Source organism: Scyliorhinus torazame, chromosome 15, assembly GCF_047496885.1.
Source record: "Scyliorhinus torazame isolate Kashiwa2021f chromosome 15, sScyTor2.1, whole genome shotgun sequence".
Lineage (NCBI taxonomy): Eukaryota > Metazoa > Chordata > Chondrichthyes > Carcharhiniformes > Scyliorhinidae > Scyliorhinus > Scyliorhinus torazame.
Genome location: NC_092721.1, coordinates 26,381,920 through 26,404,885, shown reverse-complemented (window position 1 = coordinate 26,404,885; position 22,966 = coordinate 26,381,920). Strand labels below are relative to the sequence as shown.

Below are 22,966 nucleotides of genomic sequence, written 5' to 3'. Positions count from 1 at the left end.
TGGGTTGGACTGCCTATCTTTCTGGGGGGTGTTTTCGCAATAAAGGGGCCTGTGTTGTGGTGTGGTGAGATGATTTCACATTCGTGAGGGGTGCCTGGGTGCTGTAGGTTATCTGCTAAGAAAGTGTGGGTCTTGGTCCTTTTTAACAGTGATTGCCCGTCCCTGCAAAAGAAGGGTCCATCTGGCTGTTCTTATTTGACTGACTACCATCCTTAAGTCGTCCGTCCAGTAAAAGTTGGGTGGGGGTGTGTTCCGTCAGGATTGTGATGGAGTTCAGTCCGGTTATGTATGAAAAATATTGTACTGCCCAAAAAGCTGCGAGCAGGTGCCTTTCACAGGCTGAAAATCCCTGCTCCGCAGCATCTAAAACTCTGGAGGCGTAAGCCACGGGCCTTAACTGTTCGTGCCGTTCCTGGAGGAGCACGGCCGAAAGGGTGCGGTCTGTGCTTGCTACCTCTATCGCGTAGGGGGAAAGCAGGTCTGGAACTTGTTGTGCCGGCGCTGCTATGAGCGCCTGTTTTAAAGATTCCACAGCATCCGTATGCTGCGGAAGCCATTCCCAGGGGGTTCCTTTCTTTAGTAGGTCTGAGAGGGGTGCTGCCTTGCTGGCGAAACCGTCAATGTGGTTTCGGCAGTAGCCAACCAGTCTTAAAAACAACCGGAGAGCTGAAACGTTCTGGGGAAGGGGCAATTTGGCAATCGAGTCAATCCTTATATGCTCGATCTCGCGTTTACGGTGTGTGATGATTGTACCCAAATATATCACCTTGTTTTCCAAAATCTGGGCCTTTTTGGGGTTTACTTTACAACCAATTTTCTGCAGGAGTACTAGGAGTTCGGCCAGAAGCTCGATGTGCTCTGTCTTGGTGTCTGTCTGCAGTAATAGGTCGTCAACATACTGGACCAGACATTCAGGGCGAGAAAATGTTGATAATCCATTTGCCAGCTGTCGGTGGAAAATGGAGGGGGAGTTGTGGAATCCTGGTGGAAGGCATGTCCACGTGTACTGCTGATTTTTAAAAGTGAAGGCAAATTTGTATTGGCACGCTTTTGCCAATGGAATGGACCAGAATCCATTACTGACGTCCAAACCCGTAAAATATCGTGAGTTGAGTCCCTGTTTGAGCATGGTCTCGGGACTTGTGGCTACCGTGGGCGCTGCTGCGGGGGTGATTTTGTTGAGTTCCCGGTAATCGATGGTCAGTCGCCATGATCCATCGGGCTTTCTCACTGGCCAAATCGAGGCATTATTAGTGGAGGCTAGTGATCTGAGTACGCCCTGCTCTAATAAGCTGTTGATCACTTTTGCGATTTCTCCCTCTGCCTCTTGGGGAAATCCGTATTGCTTTTGGGGTCTAGGGTCAGGTCCTGTGATTTGAAAGGAGCCAGTCATCCGGCCACAGTCGTGTTTGTGGGTCGTGAATGCTGTCCTGTGCTTCTGCAGAACTGCCCTAACCTGCTTGTCTGTGGTCGTGTCCAACCAAAATTCGCCAACTGCGCTTATTCTGTTTGCATATTCTCCTATGGTGAGCGTTGCGGGGGCTCTTGCGGATTTTGCCATTTTCCAAACACATTGTTTGACTGGATCGAAGGATAGGTTGTGGGTATTCATAAAATCTATGCCTAAAATGTGTTCTGCTGTGTGGGGTAGATCGACTAAGACTATGGGGTGCTTGGTGGTGATGTTGCCGATTTGAATGGGTACAGGGGCTGTGATGTGTCCCTGCTGTGAGTGGCCTGTAAAGCCGCTGAGGGTGATGGTGGCTGTCGTGGGCCACGTGTCCTTTTGAAACATGGTGGAGGAATTGATTGTGGTGCGGGACCCTCCTGTGTCCCAGAGAAACTCGATGGGCTGTCCGCGCATCTTTGCTGCAACTAGCAGTCGTCCGGACCTATCCCAAAGGGTGTCGCAGACCCAACTGGGGGAGCCCGAACACCGTCAGTCCGTTCCGTTTGTGTCCGTCTGCTCTGAACGGGTGCTAACGCTATGTATTGGCTTTGTCCTGTTCTTATGAGTGCCTGTCTGCTGGGCTCTCTGCCAGAGAATGCAATGCCCCACAAAAGCCACAAAGTGTCCTAAATGTCCACAGTTGTAACACTCCTGTGGCTGTTGTGGGGGTCTGTTCTTTCCTTCATTTGCCCATGCAGGGTTCTGGTGTGCCTTAACTGTGTGTATGTCTGCTTCTGCCTGCTGTTCTTCGGGATTTTTATTCGTGGGTTTGTTTTGTACAGACTGCTCCCAGGCGCGGGACAATCCTTTTACAACCCATTTCTCATTATGAGCCTCCACTGAGGGGTCATAATTGGCACAAGCTTTTTGTCCTGTTTCTGTGGCATGGGAGATAAGGGTACGGGTCCATTTGGGCATGTTGTCTGGGGACTAATGTGCGCGGTCTATGTCTCCGAAAACTGCTGCGAAATGGATCCACAAGCGTCCAGCAAACGCTGTGGGGTGCCCAGTTTTCTTTTGTCTGCACTTATTGAGGCCATCTACGGGGTCACCCCTGTTATACCCGATCGCGTCTAGGATCGTGGTATGCATTTCTGCAAGCGTGCCTCCTCCTACATTCTGTGGGTCGGGAAGGGCTGCTACGACCGAAGGGTCTAAGCTCAAAACTATGAGCTTTACTTGCTCTTGCTCATCCAGGCCGTACATGGTAGCCTGCTGTTTTACTCGGGCAAAGAACTGGTGGGGGTCTGAGGTGGAGAGGAACGGTTTGATTTTATCGCACGCGTCCCGTAATTGGGTCACTGTTAAGGGGGTGGTGTACAGAAATTCCGTGTCGTCCAGTGTGGCTGTGCGGTGGGTGGTGACTGGGTTCATTGGAGCCTGAACTATCTGCGATGTGGGGGGTTGGGGCGCTTTTCTCTTCTGTGGCTTTCCCTGCGCACATGTTCCCTGAACATTATTTCTGCGCTGTCTCACTCAATTCTTCCCAATCAGGGCTGTCTTTCTCATCTAACTGCGATCCAAAGGTTTCCTGGAATCCTTTTTGAACTGAAAGCAGAGATTGCAGTTCTGCAATCTGCTTCCGGCACTTTGCGTGGTCTAATGAGCTTTGTCTTTGCTCCGATGTGGCAGCATGGAGTGCTCTTAACGCTGCTTTCAGGTCACTACACTGCCTCTGCAATGCCTCTACCCGCTTCTCGGTTTCCTCTCTTACTAGGACTGCACGTTGCATGTCCTGATAGGCCTTTTCGTACTGGGATTGGAAGCTGCTTAAGTGCTCCAGACCAGACTGGTGTGCCCACTTGGCATCATCCACCTCGCCGTCCTTTGCTGCTAACTTCCTCCTTAATTCTACATTCTCTTTCTCTACCTCACTGAGATAGACCTTGCTCATTCGATGTATGCCTTCTATCTCTTTTCGGAGTGTCCTAACGACGTCCTCTGTGCCTCACAATTGTGCCAAACAGGACACAATTGCCAATGGCTTGCGAGCTTTTCCTAAGCTCTTCTTGTGAATCTCTGACAGGTTCTCCCACCAAGTATGTCCTATACTCCCGGGACCTGTTTCCTGATTTTCACAGAATTCGCTCCAATGGGGCCATCCTTTCCCTTTGAGGTACTTTCTGATTTCCTCTTCCCAAACGGGACACTGTCCTACTCCTACTGCTGGTCGCTGCGCTCACAAAATCTTCGGGGTTCATGAGGCGTTGCATTGCCATCGTTCCTCTCTAAATACTTCTCTTGAAATTTGGAACAAGGGGTATTAAGGCGGTGCTGTAATTACGGGTACAGCTTTCGCTATTTTCCAGAATACAAACTCCCGACAGTTTTGTCGCAACAAAAATCTATCAGTTTACCTTATAGCCCTGTTAGTTACGCATGCATTAACACACTGCCGAATTATGAGGATTGATCAGAACTGCTTGAACACTTGTGGTTTTCTGTTCCCAATTGGATTTCTAATTCAAATTTTGGGTTCTCCCTGAGTGGTTAAGCCACTCCTAGATCCGGTCCCGCCTGGGTGTCGCCGGTAATATGTTGCTAACTTTTGGTTGGTTCAATTGGCTCTGTTTTATAACCTTTGCTCTAGAGTCGCCAGGTATCTTTATGATACCGCCACGAGGTTCAAGTAATGATCAATAACTCAACACACCAAGTGGTAAGATTCAAATCAAAACACATTTATTATACACAGTAAATCGCTACTCATGCATAAACTCTACTTTCTAGGCTATTTCTATAACTAACAGGCCTATACTTAGCTTCGGACTGGCCCACCAGGTCAGGTGAACAAATGGCCTTTTGTTCAGGTCCTAAGTCTACGGGATTCAAAAGCTGGTATGGACTGGTAGCTAGGAGCGCCTATCTCGTAGCGAGCGTTGACTTGAGACTTACTTTCTTGGAGGCCGCCAGACAGTTCACTCTCGGGGGGTTGCTGAGTGACCCTGTCAAGAAGGATGATTTGAACTTGGGGGCTTTGCTTTATAGTCCCCAGGGGCTTCCCGCCCTTCGGGGCGGACCCCGTACCTGGTTTCAAGTGATTGGACTTCGATCCAATCGCTTGGTTCGATTTCTCCAATACTGGAGCTGTTCCCTGATCGTTGGGCGGTCTTTCAGTGTCCGTTAACCTCTTTTGTGTTGGCTCCTGCTGGCGCCGAGGAGTCTGACTTGGCCTTGTTTACCTTAAAATGTTTTGATTGTTCCCGGGGATCGCTTATTACTATGTAGATGGCTGCTACATTACTATGCAGATGGCTGCTTGTATCGATGCTGTCTGGGTTTCTGCAGAGTCTAATACACAGTAAACGTGCACCTGCTAGTTTTTGCCTGTGTTGCCTGAACTTCCCTTCAGCCTTTGCTGTTCTCCATTTTAAGTCGGGAAGTGGCCAACTCGGGTGGCTACAGGTGTCTTGGTTCTTATCCATATTTTTGTAACTTCTAAACTTGACTTTCATCATCATCATCGCTGTTGCCTCTCTCTTCCCCCTCCACCACCTATAAATTCTAAAGCAACGGTAAGTAATGAACCATGGGGAGACGATATAGGATAGTGGAAACTGCCACATCCATATGCTAAACCTGCTTCAACTTTCTAAAACATCAATATGGAACTTTTTCTTTCCTCTTCCGAGTGGACTTCTGTGCATCCCCTGCTCAATATTTGTGACAGAAGTCAGCTGTCTCGGTCTAACTCGCTGGAACCTTTTCCTCCCCACTTCTGCCTACCTTTTGGATTATCTCTCCTAACTCGTGCACAGCTCAGAGCGCATTTCCTAATTTATTTTTCTGTCTTTGTAAAGTGACTTGCCAGGTTTTGATTCCCCACAGGATAATGAGGCTGGGTATGCAGATCACACCTGTTTGTTTTTGTCTGCAGAACCCTATGAAACTGATGGATACAATCCTGAAGCACCAAGTATGACCAGTACTTCAAGACCTGTTTACAGACACAGGGTACACAGCCAAAGACCTAACTTGATTGGACTTACATCTGGCGATATGGATCTACCACCACGAGGTATAGTAAAAATTAGATACCAAAATATACTCTGCAATTGGTCAAAACGTAGAAACCTTAGCCCCTGCAATACTGACACTTAACTATTACAATTTATTTCATTTTAGCAGTTTGAATTTATACTGGAGCATAGAATGAGTTAGGTCAGTTATGTGTAAAATTTGGGCACTTTTTATGGAAGCCATTGAAAGCATATGATGTTGATTTAATAGGATGCAACACTGGTTATGAGGAGAGACTTGAGGTGCTGTGCTAAGATTGCTTCCTCCCAAAACCGAGCTAGCAAGCAGAGGGTTAATTGAGGTTTTTAAAATTTTGAAGCATTTAATGAGTTAAACGGAGGAAAGGTTTTCCTCTGGTTAGGAATCATTAATTGTTGAGTTGTGGAGTTTTGGATAATTCTGAGCCACTTCAGCTTCATATTTTTATGTTGTAGAGATGCCGGCATTGGACTGAGGTGAGCATAGTAAGAAGTTTTGCAACACCAGGTTAAAGTCCAACAGGACCATATGAGAGTAAACTTGCTCGAATATAAAAACAGATAGTAAAAGTTTCTACAAATATATAAAACAAAAAAAGAGTGGTTAAGGTAAATATTGGTCCTTTCGACGATGAGAAGGAAAATTTAATAATGGGAGATGAAATGGCTGAGGAACTGAACAGGTTTTTGGGGTCGGTCTTCACAGTGAAAGACACAAATAACATGCCAGTGACTGATAGAAATGAGGCTCTGACAGGTGAGGACCTTGAGAGGATTGTTATCACTAAGGAGGTAGTGATGGGCAAGCTAATGGGGCTAAAGGTAGACAAGTCTCCTGGCCCTGATGGAATGCATCCCAGAGCGTTAAAAGAGATGGCTAGTGAAATTGCAAATGCACTAGTGATAATTTACCAAAATTCACTGGACTCTGGGGTGGTCCCGGTGGATTGGAAATTAGCAAACGTGACACCACTGTTTAAAAAAAAAAAAGGAGGTAGGCAGAAAGCGGGTAATTATAGGCCAGTGAGCTTAACTTCGGTAGTAGGGAAGATGCTGGAATCTATCATGAAGGAAGAAATAGCGAGGCACCTGGATGAAATTGTCCCATTGGTCAGGCGCAGCATGGGTTCATAAAGGGCAGGTTGTGCCTAACTAATTTAGTGGAATTTTTTGAGGACATTACCAGTGCGGTAGATAACGGGGAACCAATGGATGTGGTATATCTGGATTTCCAGAAAGCCTTTGACAAGGTGCCACACAAGGTTGCTGCATAAGATAAAGATGCATGGCATTAAGGGCAAAGTAGTAGCATGGATAGAGGATTGGTTAATGAATAGAAAGCAAAGAGTGAGGATTAATGGGTGTTTCTCTGGTTGGCAATCAGTAGCTAGTGGTGTCTCTCTGGGATCAGTGTTGGGCCCACAACTGTTCACAGTTTACATAGATGATTTGGAGTTGGGGACCAAGGGCAAGGTGTCCAGGTTTGCAGACGACACTAAGATAAGTGGTAAAGCAAAAAGTGCAGAGGATACTGGAAGCCTGCAGAGGGATTTGGATAGGCTAAGTGAATGGGCTAGGGTTTGGCAGATGGAATACAATGTTGACAAATGTGAGGTTATCCACTTTGGTAGAAATAACAGCAAAAGGGATTATTATTTAAATGATAAAATATTAAAACATGCTGCTGTGCAGAGAGACCTGGATGTGTTGTGCATGAGTCACAAAAAAGTTGGTTTACAGGTGATTAAGAAGGCAAATGGAATTTTGTCCTTCATTGCTAGAGGGATGGAGTTTAAGACTAGGGAGGTTATGCTGCAATTGTATAAGGTGTTAGTGAGGCCACACCTGGAGTATTGTGTTCAGTTTTGGTCTCCTTACTTGAGAAAGGGCATACTGGCACTGGAGGGTGTGCAGAGGAGATTCACTAGGTTAATCCCAGAGCTGAAGGGGTTGGATTACGAGGAGAGGTTGAGTAGACTGGGACTGTACTCGTTGGAATTTAGAAGGATGAGGGGGAATCTTATAGAAACATATAAAATTATGAAGGGATTAGATAGGATAGATGCGGGCAGGTTTCCACTAGCGGGTGAAAGCAGAACAAGGGGCATAGCCTCAAAATAAGGGGACGTAGATTTAGGACTGAGTTTAGGAGGAACTCCTTCACCCAAAGGGTTGTGAATGTATGGATTTCCTTGCCCAGTGAAGCAGTAGAGGCTCCTTCATTAAATGTTTTTAAGATAAAGATAGATAGTTTTTTGAAGAATTAAGGGTTATGGTGTTCGGGCTGGAAAGTGGAGCTGAGTCCACAAAAGATCAGCCATGATCTCATTGAATGGCGGAGCAGGCTTCAGGGGCCAGATTATCATAGAATTTACAGTGCAGAAGGAGGCCATTCGGCCCATCGAGTCTGCACCGGCTCTTGGAAAGAGCACCCTAACCAAGGTCAACACCACCCTATCCCCATAACCCAGTAACCCCAACCAACACTAAGGGCAATTTTGGACACTAAGGGCAATTTATCATGGCCAATCCACCTAACCTGCACATCTTTGGACTGGGGGAGGAAACCGGAGCACCCGGAGAGAACCCACGCACACACTGGGAGGATGTGCAGACTCCGCACAGACAGTGACCCAAGCCAGAATCGATCCTGGGACCCTGGAGCTGTGAAGCAATTGTGCTATTCACAATGCTACCGTGCTGCCCACAGATGGCCTACTCCTGCTCCTAGTTCTTATGTTCTTATTTTCTAGGTTTCTTTCAAATCACTAGCTTTCGGAGCACTGCTTCTTCCTCAGGTGAATGAAGAGGTGGGTTCCAGAAACATATATATATATAGATCGAGTCAAAGATGCAATACGATACTTTGAATGCAAGTCTTTGCAGGTAATTGAGTCTACAGGTCCAGACGGAGCAACTGGAGAGAGGGATAATCAGAGGTTAAAGAGGTGTGAATTGCTTCAAGCCAGGACAGTTGATAGGATTTTGCAAGCCCAGGCCAGATGGTGGGGGGTGAATGTAATGCAACATGAATCCAAGGTTCCGGTTGAGGCTGTACTCGTGTGCGGAACTTGGCTCTAAGTTTCTGCTAGGCGATTCTGCGTTGTCGCGCGTCCTGTAGGCGGCCTTCAGGACGTGCGGCAACGCAGAATCGCCAAGCAGAAACTTATAGCCAAGTTCCGTACACATGAATACAGTCTCAACCAAAACCTTGGATTCATGTCGCATTACAGTCACCCCCCCACTATCTGACCTGGGCTTGTGAAATCCTATCAACTGTCCTGGCTTGAGACAATTCACACCTCTTTAACCTCTGATTATCCCTCTCTCCAGTTGCTCCGCCTCTTCATTCACCTGAGGAAGGAGCAGTGATCCGAAAGCTAGTGATTCGAAACAAACCTGTTGGACTTTAACCTGGTGTTGTAAAACTTCTTACTATATGTTTATGTGACTACTATTTCTCCCACTAAGTATCCCCAAGAATAAATAGTATTTTAAGAACTGTGATCCATGACCTTATAAATGATTAACATTATGGTGTTTACTGAAGTTTGGCTTACGGTTGGAGACACCTGGGTGAAGCCTCTGTGTTTTTTGCTAACTGCTCTGCTGAAGTGGTCATTTTCTTACCATCAATCACACCTTGGTGTCTTTTCCCCAATCCCCAATTCCTCTATGCTCACGTACCTCATTTTGTTTTACCCAAGCCCTTGCCTCACTCTCTACTGGCTTCACTCTTGATACCCCACCTGAGTTACTTGCTGCATTGTTCTCTCTCCTCTCCGAACACAGCCACCGCGCTAACAAACTACGCACCCTTTTGTGATGGCAGCCACAATGTGCTCTCTGCATTTTATCTCCCTATTGTCTTCCCATAACCTCTCCCTCGACGTCTTCCACTTAATGCTGTGTGCGGTGTGCACACGCGTTCTAATGGGGGTTGGGGGGATGCGTGCACGTGGTGTGTTGTGGGAGGGGTGCGCGCACGTGTGTGCGTGGGGGGGGGGGGGTGGGTAGTGTGTGTACGTGGGGGGGGGGGCGGTTGTGTGTGTACATTGGGGGGGGGGTCGTTTCTGTGTATGTGGGGGGGTTCACATGGGAGAGTCGACCAGGTTTCACTTGCAGCTGAACTTTTCAAATTCCCAACTGCCAGCCTTTAGTCCTCTATTTACTGTACAAGTATCTGCTCAATAGTTTCCTTACCTCTGCCTTAGTCCGTGCAGTAAAACTCTTGAACTTCCCCACTTGGCTGTTCCCCTGAATGTAGACCCCTGTCTCTGTTCCCTCAAATCTAAGTGATATGGGCTTAATGCACAATTGATTTGGCCTTTTGCAGCCAAATCCTGCTAGGCCACATAAAGCTCTTCTTGGTGGTCTTCTCCTTTTGCAAAATCTCCCATGATTCTAGGATCATCCTGGGATGAAATATCCCTGCTGGATTCTTTTTGTGTCAACCATCTCCATGAACGCTGCAAACCTGCTCCCTCAATCTTAAAATCTTTATTTGTGTCACAGGCAGGCACTGCAATGAAGTTACTGTGAAAATCCCCTAGTCTCCTGTTCGGGAGAATTCAGAATGTCCAATTCACCTGACAAGCGCGTCTTTCGGGAGTTTGGGAGGAAACCTATGCAGACACTGGGAGAACATGCAGACTCCGCACAGACCAAGCTGAGAATTGAACCCGGGTCCCTGGCACTGTGGAGCAACAGTGCTAACCACTGTGCTACCGTGCCATCCCTGCGCATGAAGAACAACTGTGAAGCGCTTGGTCTCTTTTCATCAAATCATAGAATCGGTACAGTGCTGGAGGCCATTTGGCTCATTGCATCCATGCCAGTTCTCTGTGCAGGCAACTCATCTAGCCCCTCTTTCTTGCCTTTCCCTGTATCCCAGCAAATACTTCTTCAAAAAATTTAGATAATTCTCTTCTAAAAGCCTGATTGAATTTGCCCCATCACACTGTCAGGTAGTGCATTCCAGATCCTAACTACTAGTCCTCATGCCACCTCTGCTTTGTTTTTTGCTATTCACTTGAAATCAGTGAACTGTGGTCTTTGATTCTTCTGCAATGAGAATGGCTTCTCCCAATTTACTCTGTCCAGACCCCTTTAAGCCCCGCTTATCAAATCTGCTCTCAACCTTCTCCAAGGCGGACAACCCCAGCTTCTGCAATCTGTCTTCATAACCAAAGTCCCTCATACCCAAAATTGTTCTTGGAAAACCTTCTTGCACCTTCTCCTTTGAATTCTTACTGAAATGTGGTGTTCAGAACCAGCACAATACTTGTGTTGAACCAGTGTTTCATTAGGGTTCACCATAACTTGCTTGCTTTTATGCTGTATGTTCCCAAGACCATCAGTTTAACTATCACCTGCATCATGCTCCCTTCTGTTTGCCCATTGCACTAATCATGAACTCTCGTATTTCCCTCACTTATTTCCTATTTCCCCATAAGTCATCTCTGAGCTGAGCCTATCCATGAGACTCCTCCTATTCTCTTTCATCCATTCCCATGAAACTGTTGATTACCAAATTCTCTTCCTGTCTCTAATTTATTGCAAATGGTTCCCTTGCCTTCGATGCTGTCTTCCCTTTTCAGATCCATTGTTGTTGCATTCATTCGCAACCAAATTACCGTTGACCTCATTACCCCTTGCAAATTACCCTGCCTTCTCCAACCTGCCTTTTCTCTCAAGTACTTGAATTTTGTTGCTGCATCTTCCAGCAAGGTGAAACTGTCTTCATTGACTTTGCTCATATTTGTCAAATTGTAGTCGAAATATATCAAACAATAATTTCTTCTCATTCATGCAGTGTCATCTCTGGAGACAAATTTTAACTGTGGTCCCTTTCCTATTCAAGAATATCCAAATACATGGATTTGGACTGCACATGTTCATTGACAACTCCCAGCTCTAAATGTCCAACTTGACCCCTTCACCGCTCGTGCTTTGATCCCACTTATCCAACTTCCAGTCCTAACTTGGCTTGGGTTTACTCTAATTATGTCTCAGAAGACTGAGGGCGCGATCCTCTGGCCACTCTGCTCCAGAATAGCAGCTAACCGCAGCGTGGCCGGTGAAAATCGGGACACCCCGCTCCCGTGATTTGCCTGGCTTGCAACGCCTCACGAGATTTGACGCAATGTCGTGAGACATTGCCTGGGGAATCCCGTCCACTACCTTTTAACAAATCTGCATATTAGAGCGAGGCAGTAAGCCTTCTAATGTGCAGATTCCTGAGGCTCTGGGATTCAATCCCTTCTCCACGGGCAAGCGCTGTTTGGTACTGGCCCCCACAAACTGGGACCAGATGGAACAGCACTCGTGGGGATCCCCAACGGGATTGGAGGTCCTCAACTGCATGCCCTTTGGGCAGGGTGGTGCACTGGCACTGCTGGTGCCACCTGTGTACCCTGGCAGTGCCAGTCTGGCATGCAGTGCTCCCCATTATGAAAAACGGGTCTATGTATGGCCTCGGCCACGCATTCCCTGTTCAGGCCCCTTATTCAAAGCGAGGCACGTTGAATAGCCTTGTGTTTCTCGGCACTGAGAGTGCTGGGAAACATGCAGCTAAATGTGCTTCCGAGGGGACTTTGTTCCCTTTTGGGAAGATCACGGCCTGAACCTGTGGTTTTTGCCCATTCCAAATTCAGTATGCTGGCCACTTTATCTGTTTAACACTGACCCTAACCATGACATTCTATTTGACCTTCCATCTTCTCCATAAGGTGGTGCTTAAAATCTGCCTGTATTCTAACCTGAAGCAAATTTTGTTTTCCCATCACTTCTGTGCTTCAGCATTTAATTTGGCTCCCCCATTGTCTCCAATATAAATTCTTATTCTTGTGTACAAATCCCATCATGGCCTTGTCCCTCCTTAAGTTGATAACCCCTCCAGCTCTGTAAATCTCTTTGAGAACTCTGCATTCTTCCAACTTTGGCCTCTTCAGTTTTCCCCACTCTTTACCCGATCATGTTGGCCATGATCTCAATTCTGAAATTTTATTTTTATAGATTTCCACCAAATATGTTTTCCTCAGTTGCTTAATTAACCTACTTCAGTATCAATTTTGTCTGATTGCGCATCACTGAAGCTCTGAAATATTTTCTTCTGTATTTAAAGATACTGGATAAATGCAAGTTTTCATCTTTAATGATTGCCTCCCATATAGTTTGATATATGATTCATGAAAGAGAGCAGCTGGCAATAGGTTTTCATTGAAGTATGTTCTGGTCTTGAAAATTGCTATATTCCATCTGTTCACATTCTAGCTGTAAATATAACTGTGAAAACAGAAAAGCCGGCTTGCAACAACAACATGAGAATAGTGGTCGATTCTGAGTCCCGGAAACGTACGATAGGTGCTGCTGCGACTGCTGAAGGAGTGTCTGCAAAGAAATTCTGGTTTGACAAGTAATTTCCTTAGCATTGCAAATGAACCCTGTAAACTTATTGTCACTGACCTTTTCAGTAAGAGTTCCGTAAATTTGGGGTGGCAAAGTAACATTTCATCAGTGGTACACCAATGAAATAAATATTTGGTGACCTTTAAGAATATGGCGCATCAATTTTTTTGTATAATCGGCACTTTATGAATTCCTCCATTCCATAGTTATTTTTTTTCTCCCATTGTTGCCAACAGTTCCATATATTTAGCAACACCTTATTTAAGATCGTAGGTTTTGGAACCATTAATATTTTAATAAGTTTCAGTTGCTAGCCTCAATGCCTTTATTGTTGATTCCTATATTTGTTGGCTGAAGTTCAACTTCGCTATGTTTCCGTATCAAATAATTTATGTCAAGGGATGGCACATGACTGAGATGTGCTTTGTATCAAAAAAAGGATTGAAAATTTGATCATTTTCTCTTCATGGTTTAGTGGTTTTGCACAACAGCTGAGCCACAAAAAACAGCCAGGTCCTCGGTGTGATCCCTGGTCTCTGTTGAATTAGTTGGTCCCACTTGATTGCAGTGAGCTTGCTATGGTTCAGACATCCTGATGTATGCTGGGGAATATTAGTCAACGTTCACATAATTGTATACTGTCCACTGACCACTTCTGGAACTTTGCAAATGTGGATTGAGTACTGCAGCTGCTTTTCCATATCCCATGGAGAATAATGTGAAGTAATGGGAGGATTTGTGGGCGGTTTAACAGTTTTAATAGATTGAGAAAGCTCCTTCCATGGTTGTAAACCATCTTTTTATGTTAGCTGACCAAGCGGATTACGTGTTTCCACACCCTTGCAATCTTAGAGGGCAGGGTGCACTCACATCAACACCTTCTCGTCGTGTATCCCATTGGATACAGAGTCATGGCTGAAACCCTGCTTTCAATTCACCAGTACTGGGAACTTGGATTTGGGAGCAGGAGTAGGCCGTTTGACCCTTCAAGCCTGTTCCACCATTTGATAAGATCATGGTTGATCTGGTTTTAGTCTCAACTCCACCTTTCTGTGTGCCCTTCATAACCCTCGATTCCTTTGTTTATTAGCTTTGAATAAGTTCAGTGGTCCAGCTCTGACTGCATTCTGGGGCAAAGAATTCCACAGACCTACGATCCTCTTCAGGGGGGAAAAGTATTCTCCTCTTTCTGACTTAAAAGGAAAACCACTTACTCTTAAACTGTCTCCTACTTCTAGTCTTCCCTATAAGAGAAAACATCCTCCCAATACCCACCATGTCAAGTACCCTCAGGATTGTATATTTCAATAAGATCACCTGTCTTTCCTCTAAGCTCCAGTAAACATAAGCTCAAAATGTTTAACTTTTCTTCATAGAATAAGCCCTTCATCCCAGGAATGAGTCAAGTGAACCTTCTCTGAACTGCTTCTAACACAATGATACCCTATTTCAAATAAGGAGACCAAAACTGCACACACTACTCCAAATGTGGGCTCACCAACATGTTGTACAACTGTGTAGTAAAACTCCCCTACTTTTATATTCCATTTCCCTTGCAACAAGCACCAACATTCCGTTTGCCTTCCTAGTCACGTGTTGTATCTACATGTTAACTTTTTGTGCTTCATGTATTTGGACACCAAGATCCCTCTACCACGGACATCTGCAATCTCGCTCTATTTAAATAATATACTGGTTTTCTATTCTTCCTGACAAAGTGTACAAGGTCACATTTTCCTACATTATACTCCATCTGTCAATTTTTTGCCCCCTCACTTAACCTATCTGTATCACTTTGTAGACTGTACCACTTGTAGACTGTACCACTTCTTGACAACTTAGTTTCCTACCTACCTTGGTGTCATTGGCAAATTTAACTACGGTGTGCTGGGTCTGCTTGTCCAAGTCATTGTAAATAGTGGAGGCCCCAGCACTGACTCCTGTGGTACACTGCCTGTTACATCTTGCTAAACTCAAAATGACCCATTTATGACTACTATCTACTTCTAGTTCTCTAACCAATCCTCTCTCCTGCCTGGAGCAGAGTTTGAATCCTCCACCAAGTGAAAAGGTAGTTTTGGCACTGCAGTGATGTCTATGGAGTTGCATTGTCTTCCTGCCAATCATTTCTTTTTGGCAGCTCCTAAATGAATGATGCCCATATGGGTATTGTGAGGGTGGCGAGTTTCCATTAAATTAATCCCCATCAAGGAGTCTCCACCTTCATGAGAAGTCAGGAGAGAAAATTGTTGAGAGGAGAAGAAAAGGTACTGAACAAGAGTTTGGAGTAGGAGTAGACCATCTGGTCCATTGAATCTGTTCTGCCATTCAATACAATCATAGCAGGCCTTTGGCTTCACCTCCATTATCCTGCCTGTTCACCGAAATCGCTTGATTTCCTGAGACTAAAAGTCTGTCTATCCCAATCTAAATACAGTCAACGATGGAGCATCTGTGGGCTAAACAATTACAAAGATTCACCACACTTTTTAGAATGAAAAACATTTTTCCTCGTCTCAATCCAAAATTATCAATACCGTATCCTGGATCTGTGCCCCCATGTTCTAGATTCCACAGCCAGCAGAAATAACCTCTATCTACCAGAAGAAAAAGTGAAGGAATGTGTGCCACTGTATAGAATAGAACCAAAACTGAACAAAAATAGCAGGAAAGAGTTATGAAAGATGAGCTAAATTCAAAAACTGTGGCTAGGTGATTCTAAATGATTCCAAACCCTCCAGTTTGTAGGAAGATGGGGCATTGTGTTTTCAGTTTTGATGTTCCAGCAAATACTGTTTTGGACTGGGAGCTGTGCCTCGTGTCCTCATTTTGGATTAATAGGAAAGCCAAGGAGTGTAAATGTAGAACTGTGCCGGGATGCTATTCATTCCAATTTCAATAGGATTTCACTGAAAAAATTGTCATGACTTCCACTTTCACATTTGCCACCAGTTTAATGTGCCTTGTTTTAAAAGATGTGGTCCTTAGAAACACCAGGCCATGAGTTTGCAACCATTTGTAACTGAATTATATGGTGGCTTTTATTTTTATGGTTTACAGTTCTTTCCAAAGTATGTGTTTTTCAGAATGAACGATGGATAACGCCTGTCTCGCTTTTAAAAGGCTTGTGCGGTAGTCTGAGAAATAAGTTTATAAATTGGAGGAATTTTACAATTGATTTTGGACCAAACCTGGTCCTCAAACTGAAGGCTTTGTTGGAGTGGATTCCTTAATGTGCGGCAGCAGTGGAATGCATTTCTTTCAACTTTTCAGACACAATTATTTATAAATTTAAATAGTCACTGGTTCTATATAAAAGGAATGCTACTACAAAGATCTGACTGTTTGGAGAACCGATTCCACATTGGTAGCCCTAGCAATGTACTTTGCTTCAAATGGGACTGGATATCTAAATAAGCAACGTATCTAACGACCATAAACATGGGATATTAATCAACATATGGCTAGCTTTTCTTCAGTCAAAATGTATATAAAATGTGCAGGCAATAGTTTTATGTGGTTAACATTTTAATAAGTACATAGATTAATGTGATCTGTTATTTCAACAGGTCAAATTTCAACAAAGCAAACAATCAAGGATTTCAAAAGAAACCACAGTATGGGATTGAAAATACCAAGCTTGAGCTCCGGAGGGTTCCACAGGAATTAAATAACATCAGCAAGCTCAATGAGCACTTCAGCAAATTTGGAACAATCGTGAATTTACAGGTGGGAATTTGGGAGAGGGGAAGAACAATTCTAAAGGGTTTCACAGCCAAGTCTAGTCCTGAGAGCAGGAGACAATTATTATGTAAAAATTCCTCATGTTTCCCCCCTCTAACTCACTTTTAATTTGGCTTGCCAATCTTTCCCCATTTCCATACCTTTTCTTTCCCCTCTGAAAATCTCCTATGTGGTACTTTGTCAGAGTCATCCCTCAAGTCCATTTGCTCTATATCCACTGCAGTTTTTCCACCATTCCTCAAAGCTGAGGTTTAATTAGCGCTATTGTCCATTTTGTGTTGGCTCTCTATTTTCTTTTTATCTCTGTTGTAATTTTATTCTTGGGGGAAATTAAGATTCTTAATTCCTATGCTAGGGTTTGAGTTTAAACTAACTGGCCTATAAAATTGCTTGAATTAGCTGTCTCCCTTTATAGAAATGACTAAGTGTTATGGGCCAGGGTTTAGAGAACCCCAAAGTGTATCATGGAGTTTACCTGACCCACAACTTTTAATAGATTGTGGTATGGGGAGCACACAGCCCACTCTACAGGTGTGGTACAGCAGAAATGAAAAAGTATTTTTTTTAAAGCAAAACAATGTTTATTCTATGAACTCAAGTTAACCTTTTTAAAACATACAGTGACCATCTTAGCAACCATTAATTCAAATACAACCCCCAAAGACTACAACACTAAGTAATGCTGAATAACTTACCAAACAACATCCAGAAGACTTAAACCTTTAAACAGAAGCACATTAGGTTTACATTCACTACTGAGAACATTTATAATTCTGAATTGACCAAATGATCAAGAGATAGTATTTTGATGGCAGAGAGAACAGCAGTACACCTGGTTGGTGTGGCTTCAGCTCCAACACTGAAAACTAAACTAAAACACACCCTGCAGCAAACAGCCTAAAACAAAAGTAAAAGGCTGACAGCCAGCCCAGCTCCACCCACTCTCTGACATCACTGCAGTAGTAAACATCCATTTCTTAAAGGTACTCACTACAGATATTTATATGCACACCCATTTCTTAAAGGTGTTGCTCGTTTTAGCCTTAGTTTAATTGCTCTAATTCTGTCACCTTTGCTCTTGAGTCGCCAGGTATCTTTCTGATACCGCCACGTGGTTCAAGTCTGAGTAATGATCAATAATCCAACACACCGCTTAGTAAGAGTTAAATCAACGCACATTTATTATATACAGTAATCAATACTTGTACATTAATTCTACTTCTAAGCTACTTCCTACAACTAACAGGCCAATACTTAACTTTGGAAATGGCCCACCAGGTCAGGGAAACAAATGGCCTTTCGAATGGGTTCTGAGCCTGAGGGATTCAAAAGCTGGTACAGGTCGATAGTCAGGAGTGCCTATCTGGTAGCGATCGTTGGAGTAAAACTTACGTTCTCTTGCAGAAGGGTCTTGAAGGGTGCGGAGAGGAAAAGAAGGGTCGATTTGAACTTGGCCCCTATTCTTATAGTCCCCACGGGCTTCCCGCCTCTCGGGGCGGACCTTGTACCTGGTTCCAAGTGATTGGACTTGGTCCCAATCACTTGGTTCGATATTCTCCAATGCTGGAGCGATTCCTTGATCGAGGGGTGGTCGTTTACCTCTCTTTGTGTCAGCTCCTGCTGGCGCCGAAAGGTCTAGGTTGGCTTTGTGTGTCTATTGTGTATCAATTGTTCCCGGGGATTGCTGATTAATATGCAGATGGCTGGGGTGTTGTTATGGTGATGGCTGCAGGTATCGATTCGGTCTGGCTTCCCCAGAGGCGAATACACTGTTTTACCTGCAGCTGTCTGTTTGAGTCCTGTTGGCTGATTTTCCCATCAGCCTCTTCCGTTCGCCATTTTAAATCGGGGTTTGGCCATTCTAATCGGGAGTTAGCCATTTTACATGGCTACAAAGGTACTCTCACATGACATAAGCTTACAAATCATTCACCACCCGAATCACCCAAAACTGATGGAACAGCTGTCAGATCACAGTTTATCAAAAATACCTGCAAACCGAGTTTCTCTGCAAACATTCTTGATGCCTATTCTATACTTTTAGAGTTGTGTTTTAATTTGCCAGTGATTTCAGTGTTTAATGATTTTGAACCGTGTCACTTAAACGCACTTTGCTCTGAGAAATGCAGATGGCTTTATATAAAGAAGGTATTTGGGGGCATTTCAACTCCTGCTTTCACTTTATGAATCCAAGGACTGCATTACATGAGTATGTTTTTAAACAAAGCTAGTGTCCTTACCTAGATGGCTCTCCTGACAACCCATTCCAGCTGTTGATTTATTCGTGGATCATTTTGAATTATGCTTGACTATTCTATTTGTGCATGGTTTATCATGAAGTTACAATTATTATTATTATTTTTTGAAGAGATATATGTACACTTTGCTGTTATGTCACAATTGCATCATACTTAATATGTAACAGGGTCCTACCCCAGATTTCACAGTAGGCTTCAAAACATAAAATAATTAACAATGGTTTCATATCAGTGAATGCAACAAACCTGACGGAAATATGGACTCGCAAGTGAATTCTGGCATTATGGAAGTAAAAATCAATCCCAATTCCCAAAGTGTATTTAAAGTGATGAGTGTAAAGTGGAAAATACTGTCTGCTTGTGAGCTTCTGATTTTGTTTTCTTTGTCATGTTCATTCCGCCTTTTAAAACACAAAGGAATCTTAAAATTACTTTGTGGTGCATATTCCCCTTCACCGAATGGTATAAGTTGCGTGCTTCTCTTGACATTGTTTGCGGTAAGGTTGCATTTTACACCGCAATAGTCCTTATTCCAGGGTGCTACTGGTTGTTACGGACATAATGTGTGGTCAGTTTGCACGGAAATAACTATCTGCAGTCAGGAATGCTAACTTTTAAAGTTGCTGTTTTATTCGTGAAAATATTACAGTTGATGCAAGAGAATTTGTACAAACCATACAGAAGGGAAGAGAAAAAAAACGTGCAGCTTTTCAATAATCTTCTAAAGACCCAAGATATTCAACATAACATTATTTTCCCATTCTTTGCTGCCTAACCTTTGGAACATTTCTGAAGTCTAGCTTTTGTTAACTTGGCATAATTTTATTTTGTCTTTAATTCTGGAAAAATGTTTATGAATATGTCATATAAACTGTATGGATTATTTTGGCTGAAAAACTTGTTTTCTGCTGCCAGCAGGTGCCACTATAGTGTTATGTGCCAGGGTTTAGAGAACCCCAAAGTGTATCATGGAGTTCACCTGACCCACAACTTTTACTAGATTGTGGTATGGGGAGCATACGGCTCACTCTACAGTATTGGTACAGCAGAAATGGAAAAGTATTTTTTAAAGCAAAACAATGTTTGTTCTATGAACTCAAGTTAACCTTTTTAAAACATACAGTGACCATCTTAGCAACCATTAATTCAAATACAACCCCCAAAGGCTACAACACTAAGTCAACCTTTAAGCTTTCCTTTCAAATATCCATACAACTTTTTTTTAAAAACCATCAGAAGCACATCAGGTTAAAATCACTACTGAAAACATTTATAATTCTGAATTCACCAAATGATCAAGCGATAGTCTTTTGATGGCAGAGAGAACAGCAGTACACCTGCTTGGTCTGGCTTCAGCTCCAACACTGAAAACGAAACTATAAAACATCCTGCAGCCTGCTCAAAAACGAAAGTAAAAAGCTGACACAGCCCAGCTCCACCCACTCTCTGACATCACTGCAATAGTAAACACTCATTTCTTAAAGGTACTCTCACTACAGATTTATATACACGCCCATTTATAAACACCCATTTCTTAAAGGTACTCTTATCATGACACCCCCCCCCAAGAAAAAAACCCATCAACTTCAAGATGGTTTCATTTTTCGCCTTTTCACTATCCTTTAAGAAATGCACACAGTTAATATACATTTTTGTTTTTTTAAAAAACACGCAGATATAATAATATAGCCCATTTGTGTTCTTCCTCCAACTGAAATCCTTCTCAATTGACAGTCTCTTTGAACAAGAAGGTCTGCACTATCCGTCCATTGCTCTATGCCTCGGCATTCTCTTTAAAGCCAGATACTTTAGTTCAATCTGATCACAGAGTCCCTTGTAATTCTCCAACACGGGAGCATTGGTTATCACAGCTTTCAGGCAGTCAAATTCCTGTTGAAAGTCCGCTGTCCACTTAAATATTCGACGTTTCTTCAGCAGGTCCATCAGTGGAGCAACCACGCCACAAAACCTTTGCACAAATGTTCAATCAAATCCACTCATGCCAAGAAATCGCATTATTTCCCATCATGTCGAGAGTATTGGAAACTCCAAGGAAAGTGACTTGGGCTTTTCCAAATTCACGTTTGGCTAGGTTTATCACCAACCCCGTCTCTTGAAGTCGGTCAAATAACTCCATCAGATGTTTTAAATGTTCTTTCCATGTCTGGCTGAAAATTACCAGATCGTCGATGTATACCGCACAATTGGGTAATCCTGAAACAAATTTGTTTAGTTAACTGTTGAAATGTGGCTGGGGCGTTTTTCATGCCAAATGGCATAACTTTGAATTGGTATATACCATCTGGAGTCACAAAAGCTGAAATCTCCTTCGCCCTTTTGGATAAAGATACCTACCAGTAACCTTAAGTAAATCCAGTTTGGAAATAAAAGCTGATTGTCCCACTTTCTCAATGCAATCCTCCAAACGTGAGATAGGATAAGAGTCCGTTCTTTTAACTGAATCAACCTTTCTATAGGCCACACACAGCCGTTGGGTACCGTCTGGTTTAGGTACCATCACTATGGGTGAGCTCCATTGGCTGCAACCCACTTCAATTATGCCATTTTTAAGCTTACTCTCAATCTTTGTTAACCTGTGCCAATTTTAAAGGGTTAAGTCTATATGGATGTTGTTTGATTGGAACAGCATTTCTCACATCCACATCATGTATAGCCATTTTAGTGCTTCCCAATTTATCTCTACAAACTTGCCCACGTGATATCAATAACTCTTTCAGGTCAGTTCGTTTTTCTTCTGGAAGGTAACTCAACTATTTATCCCAATTTTTAAGAACATCCTCGATTCCAATTTAGTTTGCGGTATGTCAAATTCACAGTCATCTGGATTTGGTTCGTCACTTTGAGTTATAATCATTAATCATTAACATCCTCCTTTTTCTCTCCTTCCCTTTCAAAGTACCTTTTAAGCATATTCACATGACACACTTGGTGAGTCTTCCTTCTATGTGGTGTTTGTACCACATAATTCACCTCACTTAATTTTCTTTCAGTCTGATGAGTCTACAAAACCTAGCTTTTAAAGGTTCACCTACCACTGGTAACAACACTCAAACTTTATCTCCACTGGCAAAACTACGAACTTTGGATTTCTTATCCGCTACCCGTTTCATCACATTTTGTGCACCTTTTAAATGCTGGCTCGCCAATTCACCTGCTCTATTTAATCGTACCCTAAAATATGTCACGTAATCCAATAATGTAATTTCCGATTTCTCACTCACCAATTTTTCCTTAATCAATTTAAATGGTCCTCTTACCTCCTGACCAAAAATTAGTTCAAAAGGACGAAATCTGGTTGACTCACTAGGTGCATCCCTAATTGCAAACAGTATGAATGGAATTCCTGTATCCCAATCCTCTGGATAATCTTGACAATGCGCCCTCAACATTGTCTTTAATGTCTGGTGCCACCTTTCTAACGCTCCCTGCCATTCTGGATGGTACGCAGTTGATTTAAATTGTTTTATTCCGAAGCTATCCATAATTTCTTTGAATAACCTTGAGGTAAAATTTGATCCTTGATCCGATTGTATTTCTGTGGGTAGTCCATATCTAGGAAAGAATTTAAGTAACTCCTCCACAATCTTTCTAGCTGTGATATTACCTACTGGAATGGCCCCTGGAAACCTAGTCGACACATCCATTATAGTCAACAGATATTGATTCCCAATTTTTGTTTTAGGGAGCAGCCTTAGCAATCAATTAGGACCCTTGGAAAAGGTTCCTCAAATGCTGGAATGGGTATTAAGGGCGCTGGTTTTATCACTGCTTGAGGTTTCCCTATTACTTGACATGTGTGACATGATTGACAAAATTTAACTACATCTTTATGTAGTCCAGGCCAATAAAAATGTTTCTGGATTTTAGCTTGAGTTTTCCTTATTCCCCAATGACCTCCCATTGGTACCTCATGTGCAACTCGCAACACCTCCTTTCTGTAACCTACCGGCAATACTACTTGATGAACTTCTGCCCACTTTTCATCCGCCTGCATATGTAAAGGTCTCCATTTTCTCATCAAGACATCACTTTTACGGTAATAACACTGTGGTATACACGCAGATTCCTCTTCCGTGTATGCTTTC

General features: G+C 43.4%; 1 protein-coding gene across 5 annotated transcripts in view; it reads left to right on the top strand.

The window, feature by feature from the left end:
- Window positions 1–22,966, top strand: part of rbm26 (RNA binding motif protein 26) — a 123,144-nt gene that overhangs the window by 49,913 nt on the left and 50,265 nt on the right. For 4 of the 5 annotated variants that reach the window (XM_072476208.1, XM_072476209.1, XM_072476212.1 and 1 more), the window contains 3 exons: window positions 5,328–5,468; window positions 12,724–12,865; window positions 16,428–16,587. In XM_072476208.1, the coding sequence (XP_072332309.1) occupies window positions 5,328–5,468; window positions 12,724–12,865; window positions 16,428–16,587 (443 nt within the window). The remainder of the gene's footprint in view (window positions 1–5,327; window positions 5,469–12,723; window positions 12,866–16,427; window positions 16,588–22,966) is intronic. The other variant, XM_072476210.1, reaches the window with a different exon arrangement.